Raw genomic sequence first — 19,778 nt, 5'->3', positions numbered from 1 at the left:
TACGATTACACGTACTGATGGCGATGACAGTGGCTCTAAGGTGAGGTGCCAATTGTCAACCGTCAGCCCCTTCTCCATGGCGGCATTTGCCACCTTTTCGGACTCCATGAAGAAAACCATCCTTCCGCTCACCTTGGAGGCATACTTTATCGAGCCTCCAGGCACGATGGCGCTCAGCGCTTCCACGTAGACTTCGAGCGGGACATCGGTGGAAGCCGGGCAGCGGATCCCAGCCTCGCGTGGAGGCTTCAGCTGCGGCTGCTGTGGGCGCTTTGCAGGCCCCAGAGACCGGCCTTGCGTAGGCGCGGTAGCTTTCGCGTACGATGTTGCGGGTCGAGTGGACATCTTCACTCGTGTGAGATGTCACACACAACCACTAAAGCAAACCTCTCTATTTTCTAAAGCCAAGAAAAAAATTAACAAAATAACAACAAGAAACGAAAAAATGTATATAAAAATGTATATAAAGATGGTCAAACCTGTGTTATGACCACCTTCTCTTAATTACTATTACTGCTGTCCACCCAAAGCTCCCCTGGAGAGGGTAAAATTACTTAAGCACACCAATAAAAATAAATGTAAACACGCTCGTAGCACAAAACAAGAGGGGTCTAAAGGGGATGTTAGCACTGCACTCACACCGGCCGGTGTGGTACAGTGCTAACACGTGTGTGTAACACGTGGAAGCACACGAGACAAAGGAACGGAAAAAAACACGAAAAACCACAAAATTCTAAAATTGCTTGAGGAACAAAGGAACTCAAAATCGAAATAAAAACAAAGAAAAGCGTGAGTATGAAATCAACTATTAAATAAAAGGAGGATTGTGCGGATAACAAAGACACCTGTACACTGCAGAGAGCGCAGCCGCGCCCTGAACAGTGAAAACAGAAAAGAACAAAGAAAGAAGGACGAAGGAAGTCTAAACAAACAAACAATCTGATCACAAATTGTGTATAAAGCGAGACACTTACTGTTGATGAAATTACATCCCAAAAAAAGGTGAGAAAAATAAAGTTTTAGAGGTAAGGCCAGGAGCTTCGGGTGAAACACGTCTCTCGCCCCACCCTCCCCGCCCAGCCCCACCCTCCCCGCCCAGCCCCACCCTCCCCGCCCAGCCCCACCCTCCCCGCCCAGCCCCACCCTCCCCGCCCAGCCCCACCCTCCCCGCCCAGCCCCACCCTCCCCGCCCAGCCCCACCCTCCCCGCCCAGCCCCACCCTCCCCGCCCAGCCCCACCCTCCCCGCCCAGCCCCACCCTCCCCGCCCAGCCCCACCCTCCCCGCCCAGCCCCACCCTCCCCGCCAAACCCCACCCTCCCCGCCCGGCCCCACCCTCCCCGCCCGGCCCCACCCTCCCCGCCCGGCCCCACCCTCCCCGCCCGGCCCCACCCTCCCCGCCCGGCCCCACCCTCCCCGCCCGGCCCCACCCTCCCCGCCCGGCCCCACCCTCCCCGCCCGGCCCCACCCTCCCCCGCCCGGCCCCACCCTCCCCCGCCCGGCCCCACCCTCCCCGCCCGGCCCCACCCTCCCCGCCCGGCCCCACCCTCCCCGCCCGGCCCCACCCTCCCCCGCCCGGCCCCACCCTCCCCGCCCGGCCCCACCCTCCCCGCCCGGCCCCACCCTCCCCGCCCGGCCCCACCCTCCCCGCCCGGCCCCACCCTCCCCGCCCGGCCCCACCCTCCCGGCCCGGCCCCACCCTCCCGGCCCGGCCCCACCCTCCCGGCCCGGCCCCACCCTCCCGGCCCGGCCCCACCCTCCCGGCCCAGCCCCACCCTCCCGGCCCAGCCCCACCCTCCCGGCCCAGCCCCACCCTCCCGGCCCAGCCCCATCCTCCCGGTCCAGCCCCACCCTCCCGGCCCAGCCCCACCCTCCCGGCCCAGCCCCACCCTCCCGGCCCAGCCCCACCCTCCCGGCCCAGCCCCACCCTCCCCGCCCAGCCCCACCCTCCCCGCCCAGCCCCACCCTCCCCGCCCAGCCCCACCCTCCCCGCCCAGCCCCACCCTCCCCGCCCAGCCCCACCCTCCCCGCCCAGCCCCACCCTCCCCGCCCAGCCCCACCCTCCCCGCCCAGCCCCACCCTCCCCGCCCAGCCCCACCCTCCCCGCCCAGCCCCACCCTCCCCGCCCAGCCCCACCCTCCCCGCCCAGCCCCACCCTCCCCGCCCAGCCCCACCCTCCCCGCCCAGCCCCACCCTCCCCGCCCAGCCCAGCCCCACCCTCCCCGCCCAGCCCAGCCCCACCCAGCCCTTCCCCACTCAGCCCCTCACCACCCTCCCCTCTCCACCCAGCCCCACCCCTCCCATTTTTGGATGCACGACGGACAGACGGAAACAATAATCCCCTGTTGGCTGGTGTAACCAGAGGTTCCTACCAGTAACACTTCACTGCATTTCACTGTAGCACTGTATATAACTGACCTTAAATTGGTTCTAATTCACTGCTCTCTTTTGCTTTCGGTTGCTGGGGTTCCAATAAATTGGATTGCAGTACAATATCTGGAAAATCACCGAGAAATGTCTATTTAACCAAAATGTAGAAGCATAAATTAGACTTACCTTTTGTTTAAAGTGCTGAAGAAAAAAATAAAGACCCCAAATCCACTTTGAGCTGCGTATAATTTATCATAAAATTCACTTTAAAAAAAGAAACGTCTAATTTAAAGTGAATTTGCGAAAAATATATATATTTCCGCTCGACCTTCTAAATGACGGGGGGTGCGGCATGTGGAGTGAAGTCACGCGCACGACGCAACTCCCTCATCAATAATCATGAGCGGATGACGTCACTCCACATGGAGCTTCCCCCCTCATCAATAATCATGAGGTGATGATGTCACTCATGTGGACCACGCCCCCCCCACTCCCTCGTTAATAATCAAGAGCGGATGACGTCATTCTACATGGAGCTCCCCACCATCAATAATCATGAGTGGATGACGTCACTCATGTGGACCCCGCCCCTACTCCCTCAATAATCATGAGCGGATGACGTCACTCCACATGGAGCTCCCCCCCCCCCCGTCACTTTCTGTAAAGAAACGTCTGCGTAGAGTTATTTATTTGGTTAACTTTCAATAAAGAAACGTCAAATTTAAAGCGAATCTGCGTTAAAAAAAATTCCGCTCGACCTGCGTGAGTGTAAAAATCCACCTGCTCATGATCATTTTATTATTAATGACGGGGGGGGGGGGGGGTGCGGCACGTGGAGTGACGTCACGCGCGTTACGCACATTTCTGGGCTATTATAGTAGTAATACTGTGTTTTGTGTCCGTATATGTGTGTGTATATATATTTGTTTAGGTGTACTTATATAAATATGTGTGCATCAGGACATTACTCACAATAACGTCTCCAAACTCCCTTCTCTCCTAAACATCCCGTCCGCTATAAGCTGGAGTCCGCTGTCTCCGATCTTGTTGTAACTCAGCCTAAACCCGGGTGGACGGGAGAAGGGACAGCGCTGACTCACTGAGCCCACGGGAACCGCGGAGTCAAACACGCGGTGAGTGAGGGACACTCACAATGGCGGTGCACGTGACCAGAGCACACACAGCAAAGATGCTCATTGTTTAATGCTTCTGTGTTAGACATTTTATATATAATAGGTGACATTCACAAATATCAGTTTACTCACAATCATCCATTCAATTATACTGCACTGTACCTTTATAATATGAAAAATGTTTGCATTTATATAAACACAAAGTTGCAACAGAGGATCACACACAAGTGAAGTACATTTTCATCGCAGAACACAGGGAGATGTTTACAATTAATATATCTGATACAATATGTTGTGAAAATGAATATTGCTTTAGCCTATGTGTTAAATTAAACGAAATGTGTTTAAGGTTACAGTAAAACACTTTTAAAGTGGACTCGATTAAGCAGGACATTTGGGTAAGCCCGCCTCCTGTAAATGGTTTAACATGAAATAATCATTTATGGTAATTAAATTTGAGATTTCGATTTAAAGCTTTCGTGACTGCAATGATTCATCTTCTTTGGTTCTTTCGGTAAAGTCACGTAGAATGATAATAAAATAATAAATTGATAAAATAACACAATAATATTCTCACGACGTTTCGGCCACAACACAAGCGGCCTTCATCAGGTGAAGGGGGCGAGACTGTCTGGTAGGACAGCGCTGGAGTGAAAGAGCCACGTTCAGATACGGCCTTTAAGCTGTGTGAGAGGAACAAAGCGCCTTGACAAAGGAATTAGCATATAATTTAGCATTGAAATGGCTGAATGATTAGCTTGTGACTGGTCACAGAAATAGCTATGTTAAAAGTTAAAGCATACACACCCGCAGAGGCACCCATTGTTAAAGGGATTAAGTAAGCATCTGTATGGGTAGCTTTCCTGTAGACAGAGTGGCTCGTTGAACCATCATGTCTTCTTTTAATTAAGACATCCAAAAAGGGTAGTTTGCCATCTTTTTCGACCTCCATGGTAAATCTGATGGCTGGGTGTATGGAATTGATGTGGTCGCGGAATTGAAACCGGATTCCCACCACCATCCATCCCAGAAGAACTCCCTCATCAAGACTCTATACCATAGAGCCCAATGCATTTCCGACCAGGAACACATTACCAGTGAACTCAAGCACGTACACCAGGCTCTCAGGGTTAATGGCTACTCCGACTACACAATCTGCAAAGCCATCACTCCAGTCATGAAGAAGGATCCTCTTGTGGAGCCACTCAAAACCATCACCTTACCCTACATTGCAGGGGTCACTAAAAAGATCTCCAAAATCCTGAACAAACACAAGATCCAGGTCCGATTCAACACAGTACATAAAATCCGTGATTTAGTTCCATCTGTAAAAGATGCTGTTCCAGACATAGAGTACCCGGGCGTTTACAAACTAAAGTGCCTCTGTGGTAGTAGCTACATTGGAGAAACCAAAAGACATATCTCGGACCGCATCCGCGAACACAAAGCAGACTTGAAACACGGTAGGACGAACTCCTCTGCCGTGGCAGATCACTGTTATAATTCAGTGGGCTCACATGACATTGACTTCTCCAAGACGGAGGTTCTTTGCAAACCAACCGGCTACCATGAGAGATTCGTTCATGAGGCCATTCACATATACAAGCACAGAGACAATTTCAACCGAGAAGATGGATTCAGGCTTAGTAACCACTGGAAAGATTTAATTTTGATTTGGAAAGATGTTTTAAATCATTTCTGTTCTTAATTAATTGTATTTTTACGATGACCTTCAGACCGCAGCTCTTTCGCCAGCATTGCCTCTTAATACCTCTCACACCACGGTTAATGGTATAGTTTTACAATATGGAGCATACTAGGGCCTCGCAGCTGTCTCTCTCCCCCTCCTCTGTTCCGACCATGGACGAACTCGTCCGTCTGAACGGGGCCCGTAGCTATCTGTGGTGCTGAAATTTGAGGGTAAGAATCCACCCATTTTTTCGCCATATAGCATTGTGATATATAACGACTTATTGTTGGTAGCTTAGCTGATTGGAGAATATAGAGTTTATTGATAACATGAAGGTAATTTATATTTTAGTTTTTATTGGTTCACTATATAGTACTGTGAATAGCTCAGATGTGTAGTCATTTCTGTGACCAGTCACTAGCTAATCACTCAGTTGTTTCAATGCTGGATTCGCCTAGTTATTTCAATGCTAAATTCTCCTGTTTGATTTGTACTAAGGGCCTCGATGAATGTGTATGCTCTGACTTTAACGTAGCTATTTCTGCAGCAGGTACAAGCTCTATTTCTGCAGCAGGTACAAGCTAATCACTCACCTATCACAATGCTAAATTCTATGCTAATTCCATTGTCAAGATGTGTATGCCTTAACTTAGCTATTTCAATGCTAAATTCTATGCTAATCCCTTTAACAATGGGTGCCTCTGCGGGTGTGTATGCTTTAACTTTTAACATAGCTATTTCTGTGACCAGTCACAAGCTAATCATTCAGCCATTTCAATGCTAAATTATATGCTAATTCCTTTGTCAAGGCGCTTTGTTCCTCTCACACAGCTTAAAGGCCGTATCTGAACGTGGCTCTTTCACTCCAGCGCTGTCCTACCAGACAGTCTCGCCCCCTTCACCTGATGAAGGCCGCTTGTGTTGTGGCCGAAACGTCGTGAGAATATTATTGTGTTATTTTATTTTATCAATTTATTATTTTATTATAATTCTACGTGACTTTACCGAAAGAACCAAAGAAGATACATTTGAGATGTCTCTATATTTTGCTTCCCTGCCCTCTACTGCCTACAGTTCATGGTGGACTCTCATACAGGCTCTATCCAGGCTGAATTCTGATTCAGTTTGGTGCATTCTGCATGATTTTGGCGTAGACAAAGATATTGCTCAGCCTTGCCATGTAGAGACAGCAAGATTGTATATTGACATTTAAATGTTTTCTTCACGACGCGTTGCACCAACAATTAGCACAGTTAGGGCACAGAGCACAAGTGAGAAACGAACAGCAGAGCTTACCTGAGAATCTTCAAACCTGTGTTGAGGATGACACTGAGAGAGGAACCCGACTTGTCTGTCAGTGGACAGCGACGCAGGCTGCAGGGAGAGAAGAGACTGTTCGTGGGGGTAGAGGGGATAGGTGGAGGGTCTGGGCAGAGAGTGGGAGATGGTGAGGGGTGGTGGTGGTTGATGGGACAGTGGTTGAGGGTCGTGTTTGTGGACACGGTGCACAAATGAACCTCATGTCAACTTTAATAGGAGCTTGCAAATAGCAACTGCAGTTTCGGTTTTTGGGTTGAATGTGATGTGTGAATGTTTACTTTGTGTATATTTGCGTTTGTCCATCTCTATGCGTGTTTGTGCTTGTGTATCTTAGTGTATGTGTAGTGGGTTCACGGGACACGGAAATGGTGGAGTAGAGGCAGCACTGTTTATTCAAGCTTGGCAAGGGTTACACTGGAAGGGGTAATGGCCCCTTCACCCGTATACACGCTGGGACACCCCCTAGGCTATCTGGCCTAATTCCTGTCCTCCCAGTTCCTCCGCTACAGGTGCTAGAGGAGGCTATCTGACCTGGCCCTGGTCATGGCACAGGTCACGGCACCCCACCAACCAGACCGACCCTTAAAAGGGCTCCGGCTCTGAGGCTCTGGGGCCGCACCACTGGCTTACCCTGCCGGCCCTCAAAAGGACAGCGGTCAGGGGAGTCCCAGGGTCTATCTAGCCGGCCTTCCTTCTTCACTGGTTCTTCACTCTTGGCTCCAACACACTGCCCCAAACTCTCTAGCTCCCTGCCCTTTATACCCATACACCACTGAGGGGCGGGGCTATAGCGGACGTTGTTGTAGCCACCATGATGTGACTGTGTGTTCCCTTCCCGCAACACCCCTACATCTGCATATTTGTGTGCATGCACGTGGGAAGTAGTGGTGCAGTGGTTAGCACACTGCGCCACAAACCTGGTTCGATTGCCGCTCACGGCTAACTTCATTGATGAATATCTAAAACGGCCATGGACCTCACCTAGGTCGACTCGGCCTTAATTACTACCTGGTGTAGTAAGTAAACATCAGTTAGCTGAGTGTGGTGCTGGCCTCCCAACCCCTCATGTGCCGTTCTGGCCTTCATTAGGTGTTCCCGAACAGTATACGGCCAAAAGTCTGCTAAAAGCTCTCTGTAGAATCTCTGTGCATGTATATATAGATCAAATAATCATGATTTCTCTTCGATATTGCATCATCCTATAAGCGGTCACATTTGAAAGCGTTTCATTTAACATTTCAACACAATGTAATTGAAAGGAAACCCCCAGTGACAACTGTCTGAGCACAAGGTAACTTTGCACCTGGCCTGCATATCGGCATTTCCACTACAACTCTTCCCATATCCTCTCATTCGTAATTTCCTCAGAACTTCCTCGCATTTCCGCGTCAAATAATATATACAGTACATCATACACTACAGTAAAACCTTGGATTGTGAGCATAATTCGTTCCGGAAACGTGCTTGTAATCCAAAGCACTCTATTTTATAGCGAAATTCCCCACAAAAAATAATGGAAACTCAGATAATTCGTTCCACAACCCAAAAATATTCATATAAACATGATTAATACAAAATACTGTACCTTTACATATTTTTCTTTAAATTTAATATAAAGTAATCAAATTTATTAATTAAATTTAATCGTGGCTGGTGTGAGGGAGACGAGAGAGAGGAGAGGAGGAGGAGGGTTATTGTGTAGGACGACTTTCACTGTCACTAACGGAATCACTGCTATTTGTTGGCTCACTAGAATATTTTTCTTATTGTGCGACTTTAACAAGGAACCTATCCAATGACGCTTGCTTTTGCCTCCTTTTGAGGATTTCATTGGGGCCATTATTGCAGTACAGTTACTAAAGAACAGTCACTAAACTTGGACACAAAATAAAAAAATGTTTTACGCACACATGTGGTGCCACGGCCGCGAAGCCGCTCCGCCGAGGCCGGGCCCGCCACTGGGATGCCGCAGCAGCAAAGCCGTTCTGCGGACCCAGTGGCCGCGACGCCGCCACCTCCGAGCGACGGGGCCGACACTGCTCGTCCCTCACCAACTCCCACCTGAACACACGCATACCCCCCACGTAGAGCCCCGAGGGGAGGTCACCTGGCCGGCAGGTTTTCACCCAGAAGCCCCTCATGGGATCAAGCTTCACGGTTTCCTGCGACCAGGGAATTGGGCGACCTACCCCGAGGCTAAGGTGCACCGCGGCGCCGTGACCTGGATTGTAATTACATGGTCACGACAGGGGCTGCTGAGCCACCGCAGATAGAAAACATCCACACTCAACACGGGTCAGCAGGCAGGTCGAGGGTGGGGCAGAGTAACGAACGGCAGGGAAGATATGGGGCCCTCCTCTCCGTGTAGGACGTGTGCGCTTGTTCAAAGGGGCAAAAAGCGGACGTCAGAGAGAGCACGAATCCGATTATCAAAAGAGCGGGAAATCCGGGGGCCCTGATTGGATGGGAGACCAGGTGATCGGGCAGCGCGTTGCCTTTGATGTGAGGACAATAAAAGGGGGTGAACCAGGGAGTGAGGGCAGTCGTGTTCTTCAAGGGGTCAAGATCAGAGGAGTGATCGCGCCAGCCATTGGATCGTCCGTGAGACAAGTCCCAACACAGCCAGGCCCCGTTCCCCACGAAGGTTACGTGCAGCATCGCCCTTCCATGGCTTCCTGCACATCAGAGTAGAGCCGCAAGTACGTAAGAGAGAGGTGAGTTTGGGCTTGATAACTAGGGGAGAGTAAGTGGAGCGAGAGGCAAGAGATACTGAGTCCCAGACCACCGGGGGATAGGCTATACCTGCCCTGCTGACCCACATTGACACGCGTAGTTTAGTTTGTTTATTCGCAGGGAATAAATCGTCAGTAGAGGATAAACCGTGTCGTGTGGTCTCTATGAGTGCGAAGAGGAGGGTGGGGTGGGGTGTCGTGAGTCGGATCGCTGGGGTGCACTGTATTTACACCCAACTGTTTGGTGGAGTGCCCTGTGTTTGCGCGCACGCGCGGTTGTTTACACGGCCTTTAAATCGGCTCCGGGGTATCTCCTCCAATTAGCTGTGCGCGCACGCGCGCGGGGGACGCCCCTGCCCTCTGACCCCCGACCCCGAGTCCCGCGCATGCGATTGGTGTGCGGCGCCGGGCAGGTAGCGGTGTCGGGTTTCTTGGTGCCTGGGTACTTAAGAGTGTGTGTGGACTGACCCCGGTGGCTAAGCGCCAGCCGCGGACCATGCCTCGAGCAGCAGAGGTGAGGGTAGGAGAGCCGGAGGGAAGTAACCCTCCCCCGAGTAACGAAGAGGAGAGCCTCGGATCCCCAGGGAGCGGGGAGATGGAGGGCAGCATCCCCCCCACACACACGTGGTCACAACACTATAGTAAACAGTACTGTATACACTCGCACGGATGTTGACTGTACGAGTGAGGCACGCCGACTGAGACCGAGCGTGGGAGACGATTACCCACAATCCCGCAGCGAGAGAGCGAGAAGAACCATTGGCTCAGTTGTGATCACGTGACGCTCAGCAGACAAAGCGTATACTGTACGTACTGCTCGTATTGCAAGACCTTGCTCGTTTATCAAATTAATACATATTTAAAATGTTTGCTCGTCTTGCAAAACACTCGCAGACCAAGTTACTCGCAATCCAAGGTTTTACTGTACATACAACAAATTAAACAATGAAAATACTGCACTTATATACATTTTTCATAACTAATAACTGCAGTAATAGAAAAGTGAATATACAGCGCGATCCGGCGAAAATTGCATTGCAATTCGGCGTTCGCGAGAGCACCGATCTGACGCCTGCATCAGTCTGACGAGTGTCAAACCTAAACATTAGTTGTTGCCAAACACAAGTTGTTGTCAAACACATGTTGTCGCCAAACACAAGTTGTTGTCAAACACAAGTTGTTGTCAAACACAATTTGTCAAACACAAGTTGTTGTCAAACACAAGTTGTTGTTGTCAAACACAAGTTGTTGTTGTGTAACACAAGCTTTTGTCAAACAGAAGTTGTTGTCAAACAAACACAAGTTGTTGTCAAACACAAGTTGTTGTCAAACACAAGTTATTGTTGTCAAACACAAGTTGTTGTTGTCAAACACAAGTTGTTGTCAAACACAAGTTGTTGAACAAGAGCGTAGTACACACATCACCCCATGCAGAGTCTTCGATTTTGGAATGGTGAGTGCGGTACAGTAAAATACTGTCATGTTTTACAGGATATTTATTTAGTTTATTTGTATATTTATTTAAGCGATTATCATATCGTTAACTATTTAAAATATTATATATATAAAGAGCACCTATAAACATGATCTTATTGAAGAATGTGCAAACATAAGCTATTTTAAATAATGACGCGATTATCTGGTGTTTTTGAAAACCCAGTAACCCCTTCCCTCCGAAGCCACTGGATAATTTAATTTATCTACTGTATTACCATAATATAGTTTCAAACAATATCATAGGTTAGAGTAGGTAATGTGACATTTGTAATTGTATTGTTATTTAATAGTGGTTAAAAGTTCTGCAATAAGTGTGTTTAATAACTTAATTGATGAGTGCATTAGTTGTTGCCAAACACAAGTTGTTGTCAAACACATGTTGTCGCCAAACACAAGTTGTTGTCAAACACAAGTTGTTGTCAAACACAATTTGTCAAACACAAGTTGTTGTCAAACACAAGTTGTTGTTGTCAAACACAAGTTGTTGTTGTGTAACACAAGCTTTTGTCAAACAGAAGTTGTTGTCAAACAAACACAAGTTGTTGTTGTCAAACACAAGTTGTTGTCAAACACAAGTTATTGTTGTCAAACATAAGTTGTTATTGTCAAACACAAGTTGTTGTTGTCAAACACAAGTTGTTGTTGTCTAACACAAGTTGTTGTCAAACACAAGTTGTTGTCAAACACAAGTTGTTGTTGTCAAACACAAGTTGTTGTTGTTGTCTAACACAAGTTGTTGTTGTCTAACACAAGTTGTTGTTGTCTAACACAAGTTGTTGTCAAACACAAGTTGTTGTTGTCAAACACAAGTTGTTGTTGTCAAACACAAGTTGTTGTCAAACACAAGTTGTTGAACAAGAGCGTAGTACACACATCACCCCATGCAGAGTCTTCGATTTTGGAATGGTGAGTGCGGTACAGTAAAATACTGTCATGTTTTACAGGATATTTATTTAGTTTATTTGTATATTTATTTAAGCGATTATCATATCGTTAACTATTTAAAATATTATCTATACAGAGCACCTATAAACATGATCTTATTGAAGAATGTGCAAAAATAAGCTATTTTAAATAATGACGCGATTATCTGGTGTTTTTGAAAACCCAGTAACCCCTTCCCTCCAAAGCCACTGGATAATTTAATTTATCTACTGTATTACCATAATATAGTTTCAAACAATATCATAGGTTAGAGTAGGTAATGTGACATTTGTAAATGTATTGTTATTTAATAGTGGTTAAAAGTTCTGCAATAAGTGTGTTTAATAACTTAATTGATGAGTGCATAAAAATTAAGTTATAACAGACATTAAAATACAACATTATTATGCCATCTTTGTTTTTGTATATATTTGTTTAGGTGTACTTATATAAGTGTGTGTGCATCAGGACATTACTCACTCTAACGTCTCCAAACTCCCTTCTCTCTCCAACATCCCGTCCGCTAAAAGTCGGAGGCCGCTGTCTCCGATCTCGTTGAGAGTCAGCCTAAACCCGAGTGGACGGGAGAAGGGACAGCGCTGACTCACTGAGCCCACGGGAACCGCGGAGTCAAACACGCGGTGAGTGAGGGACACTCACAATGGTGGTGAACATGACCAGAGCGCACACGTTCATGAGCAAAGCTGCTCATTGTTTAATGCTTCTGTGTTATACATTTTATATATATAACAGGTGACATTCACAAATATCAGTTTACTCACAATCATCCATTCAATTATACTGCCCTGTACCTTTATAATATGAAAAGTGTTTGCGTTTATATAAACACAGTTGCAACAGAGGATCATACACAAGTGTAGTACATTTTAATCGAGGAACACAGGGAGATGTTTACAATCAATGTATCTGCTAACAATATGTTGTGAATATGAATATTGGTTTAGCCTACGTGTTAAATTTAACAAATGTGTTGAGGTTACAGTAAAATATTTATAAAATGAACTCGATTAAGCAGGCATTTTTGTGAAACCAGCCTCCCGTAAATGTTTAAATATATTATAAGAATGTTATGGTTATTAAGTGTAGGAAATGTGAGATGTCTCTAGATTTTTCTTCCCTGCCCTCTACTGCCCACAAAGTTTTCCTGTAACCCATAGCACCTACTAATGCATGGTGGCCTCCCATCCAGGCTCTATCCAGGCTCAATTCTGATTCAGTTTGGTGCATTCTGCGTGATTTGGGCGTACACAAAGATATTGCTCAGCCTTGCCATGTAGAGACAGCAAGATTGCTGGGTTTACATTTCAATGTTTACTTCACGAAGCGTTGCACCAACAATTAGCACAGTTCGTGTACAGAGCACAAGTGAGAAACGAACAGCAGAGCTTACCCAAGATTATTCAAACCTTTGTTGGCCTTGAGGATGACACTGAGAGAGGAACCCGACTTGTCCATCAGTAAGCACCGATACAGCCTACAGGGAGAGAAGAGACGATTAGTGGGGGCAGAGAGGATGGGTGGAGGGTCTGGGCAGAGAGTGGGAGATGGTGAGGGGTGGTGAGGGGAGGTGGTGGTTGATGGGACAGTGGTTGAGGGTCGTGCTTGTGGAGATTGTGCACAAATGAACCTCGTGGCAACTTTAATAGGAGCTTGCAAATAGCAACTGCTGTTTAGGTTTTTGGGTTTAATGTGATGTGTGTGAATGTCTACTACGTGTGCATTAACATTTGTCCATCTCTATGCATCTTTGTACATGTGTGTCTTAGTGTATGCATGTATGTGTGCATGCACGAGGTAAGTAGTGGTGCAGTGGTTAGCACAGTGAGCCACAAACCTGGTTCGATTGCTGCTCACGGATAACTTCATTGATAAATATCTAAAACGGCCGTGGGCCTCACCTAGGTCGACTCAGCCTTAATTAGTACCTGGTGTAGTAAGTAAACATTAGTTGTCTGGGTGTGGTGCTGGCCTCCCAACCCCTCATGTGCCGTTCTGGTCTTCATTAGGTGTTCCCTAACAGTATATGACCAAAAGTCTGCTAAAGGCTATCTGTAGAATCTCTGTGTATGTATATATAGATCAAATAATCATGATTTATTTTCGATATTGCATCATCCTATAAGCGGTCACATCTGAAAGCATTTCATTGAACATCTCATCACAATGTAATTGAAAGGAATCCCCCAGTGACAACTGTCTGAGCACAAGGTAACCTAGCACCTGGCCTGCATATCGGCATTTCCACTACAACTCTTCCCATATCCTCTCATTCCTAATTTCCTCTGAACATCCTCCAATTTCCTCGTCAAATTATATTTACATTACATTATACACTACATACAACAACTTAAACAATTACAATACTGCACGTAAATACATTTTTCATGACTAATAACTAGTCATAGAAATAGTAAATATGCAGTGCAATCCGGCAAAAATTCCGTGCAATTCGGCGTTTGCCAGAGCACCGATCTGAAGGCTGCATCAGTCCGACGATTGTCAAACACAAGTTGTTGTTGTCAAACATAAGTTGTTGTTGTCAAACACAAGTTGCTATTGTCTAACACAAGTTGTTGTCAAACACAAGTTGTCAAACACAAGTTGTCAAACACAAGTTGTTGTTGTCAAACACAAATTGTTGTTGTCAAACACAAGTTGTCGTCAAACACAAGTTGTTGTTGTTGTCAAACACAAGTTGTTGTTGTCAAACACAAGTTCTTGTCAAACACAAGTTGTTGTTGTCAAACACAAGTTGTTGTTGTCAAACACAAGTTGTTGTTGTCAAACACAAGTTGTTGTTGTCAAACACAAGTTCTTGTCAAACACAAGTTGTTGTTGTCAAACACAATTTGTTGTTGTCTAACACAAGTTGTTGTCAAACACAAGTTGTTGTCAAACACAAGTTGTTGTTGTCAAACACAAGTTGTTGTCAAACACAAGTTGTTGTTGTCAAACACAAGTTGTTGTTGTCAAACACAAGTTGTTGTCAAACACAAGTTGTTGAGCAAGAGCGTAGTACACACATCACCCCATGCAGAGTCTTCGATTTTGGAATGGTGAGTGCGGTACAGTAAAATACTGTCATGTTTTACAGGATATTTATTTAGTTTATTTGTATATTTATTTAAGCGATTATCATATCGTTAACTATTTAAAATATTATCTATACAGAGCACCTATAAACATGATCTTATTGAAGAATGTGCAAAAATAAGCTATTTTAAATAATGACGCGATTATCTGGTGTTTTTGAAAACCCAGTAACCCCTTCCCTCCAAAGCCACTGGATAATTTAATTTATCTACTGTATTACCATAATATAGTTTCAAACAATATCATAGGTTAGAGTAGGTAATGTGACATTTGTAATTGTATTGTTATTTAATAGTGGTTAAAAGTTCTGCAATAAGTGTGTTTAATAACTTAATTGATGAGTGCATAAAAATTAAGTTATAACAGACATTAAAATACAACATTATTATGCCATCTTTGTTTTTGTATATATTTGTTTAGGTGTACTTATATAAGTGTGTGTGCATCAGGACATTACTCACTCTAACGTCTCCAAACTCCCTTCTCTCTCCAACATCCCGTCCGCTAAAAGTCGGAGGCCGCTGTCTCCGATCTCGTTGAGAGTCAGCCTAAACCCGAGTGGACGGGAGAAGGGACAGCGCTGACTCACTGAGCCCACGGGAACCACGGAGTCAAACACGCGGTGAGTGAGGGACACTCACAATGGTGGTGAACATGACCAGAGCGCACACGTTCATGAGCAAAGCTGCTCATTGTTTAATGCTTCTGTGTTATACATTTTATATATAACAGGTGACATTCACAAATATCAGTTTACTCACAATCATCCATTCAATTATACTGCACTGTACCTTTATAATATGAAAAGTGTTTGCGTTTATATAAACACAGTTGCAACAGAGGATCACACACAAGTGTAGTACATTTTAATCGAGGAACACAGGGAGATGTTTACAATCAATGTATCTGCTAACAATATGTTGTGAATATGAATATTGGTTTAGCCTACGTGTTAAATTTAACAAATGTGTTGAGGTTACAGTAAAATATTTATAAAATGAACTCGATTAAGCAGGCATTTTTGTGAAACCAGCCTCCCGTAAATGTTTAAATATATTATAAGAATGTTATGGTTATTAAGTGTAGGAAATGTGAGATGTCTCTAGATTTTTCTTCCCTGCCCTCTACTGCCCACAAAGTTTTCCTGTAACCCATAGCACCTACTAATGCATGGTGGCCTCCCATCCAGGCTCTATCCAGGCTCAATTCTGATTCAGTTTGGTGCATTCTGCGTGATTTGGGCGTACACAAAGATATTGCTGAGCCTTGCCATGTAGAGACAGCAAGATTGCTGGGTTTACATTTCAATGTTTACTTCACGAAGCGTTGCACCAACAATTAGCACAGTTCGTGTACAGAGCACAAGTGAGAAACGAACAGCAGAGCTTACCCAAGATTCTTCAAACCTTTGTTGGCCTTGAGGATGACACTGAGAGAGGAACCCGACTTGTCCATCAGTAAGCACCGATACAGCCTACAGGGAGAGAAGAGACGATTAGTGGGGGCAGAGAGGATGGGTGGAGGGTCTGGGCAGAGAGTGGGAGATGGTGAGGGGTGGTGAGGTGAGGTGGTGGTTGATGGGACAGTGGTTGAGGGTCGTGCTTGTGGAGATTGTGCACAAATGAACCTCGTGGCAACTTTAATAGGAGCTTGCAAATAGCAACTGCTGTTTAGGTTTTTGTTTTTGGGTTTAATGTGATGTGTGTGAATGTCTACTACGTGTGCATTAACATTTGTCCATCTCTATGCATCTTTGTACATGTGTGTCTTAGTGTATGCATGTATGTGTGCATGCACGAGGTAAGTAGTGGTGCAGTGGTTAGCACAGTGAGCCACAAACCTGGTTCGATTGCTGCTCACGGATAACTTCATTGATAAATATCTAAAACGGCCGTGGGCCTCACCTAGGTCGACTCAGCCTTAATTAGTACCTGGTGTAGTAAGTAAACATTAGTTGTCTGAGTGTGGTGCTGGCCTCCCAACCCCTCATGTGCCGTTCTGGTCTTCATTAGGTGTTCCCTAACAGTATATGACCAAAAGTCTGCTAAAGGCTATTTGTAGAATCTCTGTGTATGTATATATAGATCAAATAATCATGATTTATTTTCGATATTGCATCATCCTATAAGCGGTCACATCTGAAAGCATTTCATTGAACATCTCATCACAATGTAATTGAAAGGAATCCCCCAGTGACAACTGTCTGAGCACAAGGTAACCTAGCACCTGGCCTGCATATCGGCATTTCCACTACAACTCTTCCCATATCCTCTCATTCCTAATTTCCTCTGAACATCCTCCAATTTCCTCGTCAAATTATATTTACATTACATTATACACTACATACAACAACTTAAACAATTACAATACTGCACGTAAATACATTTTTCATGACTAATAACTAGTCATAGAAATAGTAAATATGCAGTGCAATCCGGCAAAAATTCCGTGCAATTCGGCGTTTGCCAGAGCACCGATCTGAAGGCTGCATCAGTCCGACGATTGTCAAACACAAGTTGTTGTTGTCAAACATAAGTTGTTGTTGTCAAACACAAGTTGCTGTTGTCTAACACAAGTTGTTGTCAAACACAAGTTGTCAAACACAAGTTGTCAAACACAAGTTGTTGTTGTCAAACACAAGTTGTTGTTGTCAAACACAAGTTGTCGTCAAACACAAGTTGTTGTTGTTGTCAAACACAAGTTGTTGTTGTCAAACACAAGTTCTTGTCAAACACAAGTTGTTGTTGTCAAACACAAGTTGTTGTTGTCAAACACAAGTTGTTGTTGTCAAACACAAGTTCTTGTCAAACACAAGTTGTTGTTGTCAAACACAAGTTGTTGTTGTCAAACACAAGTTGTTGTTGTCAAACACAAGTTGTTGTTGTCAAACACAAGTTCTTGTCAAACACAAGTTGTTGTTGTCAAACACAATTTGTTGTTGTCTAACACAAGTTGTTGTCAAACACAAGTTGTTGTCAAACACAAGTTGTTGTTGTCAAACACAAGTTGTTGTCAAACACAAGTTGTTGTTGTCAAACACAAGTTGTTGTTGTCAAACACAAGTTGTTGTCAAACACAAGTTGTTGAGCAAGAGCGTAGTACACACATCACCCCATGCAGAGTCTTCGATTTTGGAATGGTGAGTGCGGTACAGTAAAATACTGTCATGTTTTACAGGATATTTATTTAGTTTATTTGTATATTTATTTAAGCGATTATCATATCGTTAACTATTTAAAATATTATCTATACAGAGCACCTATAAACATGATCTTATTGAAGAATGTGCAAAAATAAGCTATTTTAAATAATGACGCGATTATCTGGTGTTTTTGAAAACCCAGTAACCCCTTCCCTCCAAAGCCACTGGATAATTTAATTTATCTACTGTATTACCATAATATAGTTTCAAACAATATCATAGGTTAGAGTAGGTAATGTGACATTTGTAATTGTATTGTTATTTAATAGTGGTTAAAAGTTCTGCAATAAGTGTGTTTAATAACTTAATTGATGAGTGCATAAAAATTAAGTTATAACAGACATTAAAATACAACATTATTATGCCATCTTTGTTTTTGTATATATTTGTTTAGGTGTACTTATATAAGTGTGTGTGCATCAGGACATTACTCACTCTAACGTCTCCAAACTCCCTTCTCTCTCCAACATCCCGTCCGCTAAAAGTCGGAGGCCGCTGTCTCCGATCTCGTTGAGAGTCAGCCTAAACCCGAGTGGACGGGAGAAGGGACAGCGCTGACTCACTGAGCCCACGGGAACCACGGAGTCAAACACGCGGTGAGTGAGGGACACTCACAATGGTGGTGAACATGACCAGAGCGCACACGTTCATGAGCAAAGCTGCTCATTGTTTAATGCTTCTGTGTTATACATTTTATATATATAACAGGTGACATTCACAAATATCAGTTTACTCACAATCATCCATTCAATTATACTGCACTGTACCTTTATAATATGAAAAGTGTTTGCGTTTATATAAACACAGTTGCAACAGAGGATCACACACAAGTGTAGTACATTTTAATCGAGGAACACAGGGAGATGTTTACAATCAATGTATCTGCTAACAATATGTTGTGAATATGAATATTGGTTTAGCCTACGTGTTAAATTTAACAAATGTGTTGAGGTTACAGTAAAATATTTATAAAATGAACTCGATTAAGCAGGCATTTTTGTGAAACCAGCCTCCCGTAAATGTTTAAATATATTATAAGAATGTTATGGTTATTAAGTGTAGGAAATGTGAGATGTCTCTAGATTTTTCTTCCCTGCCCTCTACTGCCCACAAAGTTTTCCTGTAACCCATAGCACCTACTAATGCATGGTGGCCTCCCATCCAGGCTCTATCCAGGCTCAATTCTGATTCAGTTTGGTGCATTCTGCGTGATTTGGGCGTACACAAAGATATTGCTGAGCCTTGCCATGTAGAGACAGCAAGATTGCTGGGTTTACATTTCAATGTTTACTTCACGAAGCGTTGCACCAACAATTAGCACAGTTCGTGTACAGAGCACAAGTGAGAAACGAACAGCAGAGCTTACCCAAGATTCTTCAAACCTTTGTTGGCCTTGAGGATGACACTGAGAGAGGAACCCGACTTGTCCATCAGTAAGCACCGATACAGCCTACAGGGAGAGAAGAGACGATTAGTGGGGGCAGAGAGGATGGGTGGAGGGTCTGGGCAGAGAGTGGGAGATGGTGAGGGGTGGTGAGGTGAGGTGGTGGTTGATGGGACAGTGGTTGAGGGTCGTGCTTGTGGAGATTGTGCACAAATGAACCTCGTGGCAACTTTAATAGGAGCTTGCAAATAGCAACTGCTGTTTAGGTTTTTGTTTTTGGGTTTAATGTGATGTGTGTGAATGTCTACTACGTGTGCATTAACATTTGTCCATCTCTATGCATCTTTGTACATGTGTGTCTTAGTGTATGCATGTATGTGTGCATGCACGAGGTAAGTAGTGGTGCAGTGGTTA

The 19,778-nt window shown here is 45.0% G+C and overlaps 1 protein-coding gene across 1 annotated transcript in view; it reads right to left on the bottom strand.

Moving 5' to 3' along the window:
- LOC116937955 (ribonuclease inhibitor-like) overlaps positions 1-19,778 on the bottom strand; it is a 53,331-nt gene that overhangs the window by 8,863 nt on the left and 24,690 nt on the right. The window contains exons 8-15 of the mRNA XM_076063986.1: positions 19,347-19,430; positions 18,416-18,502; positions 16,169-16,252; positions 15,240-15,326; positions 13,076-13,159; positions 12,145-12,231; positions 6,488-6,565; positions 3,341-3,427 (exon numbers count right to left, since the gene is read on the bottom strand). Of these exons, the coding sequence (XP_075920101.1) occupies positions 3,341-3,427; positions 6,488-6,565; positions 12,145-12,231; positions 13,076-13,159; positions 15,240-15,326; positions 16,169-16,252; positions 18,416-18,502; positions 19,347-19,430 (678 nt within the window). The remainder of the gene's footprint in view (positions 1-3,340; positions 3,428-6,487; positions 6,566-12,144; positions 12,232-13,075; positions 13,160-15,239; positions 15,327-16,168; positions 16,253-18,415; positions 18,503-19,346; positions 19,431-19,778) is intronic.

Source organism: Petromyzon marinus, unplaced genomic scaffold (assembly GCF_048934315.1).
Source record: "Petromyzon marinus isolate PM22_M1 ecotype Great Lakes invasive population unplaced genomic scaffold, UKy_Petmar_22M1.pri1.0 PM_Scaffold_25, whole genome shotgun sequence".
NCBI lineage: Eukaryota > Metazoa > Chordata > Hyperoartia > Petromyzontiformes > Petromyzontidae > Petromyzon > Petromyzon marinus.
The sequence above is the reverse complement of the archived record's forward strand: the minus strand, read 5'-3'. Positions and strand labels throughout refer to the sequence as shown.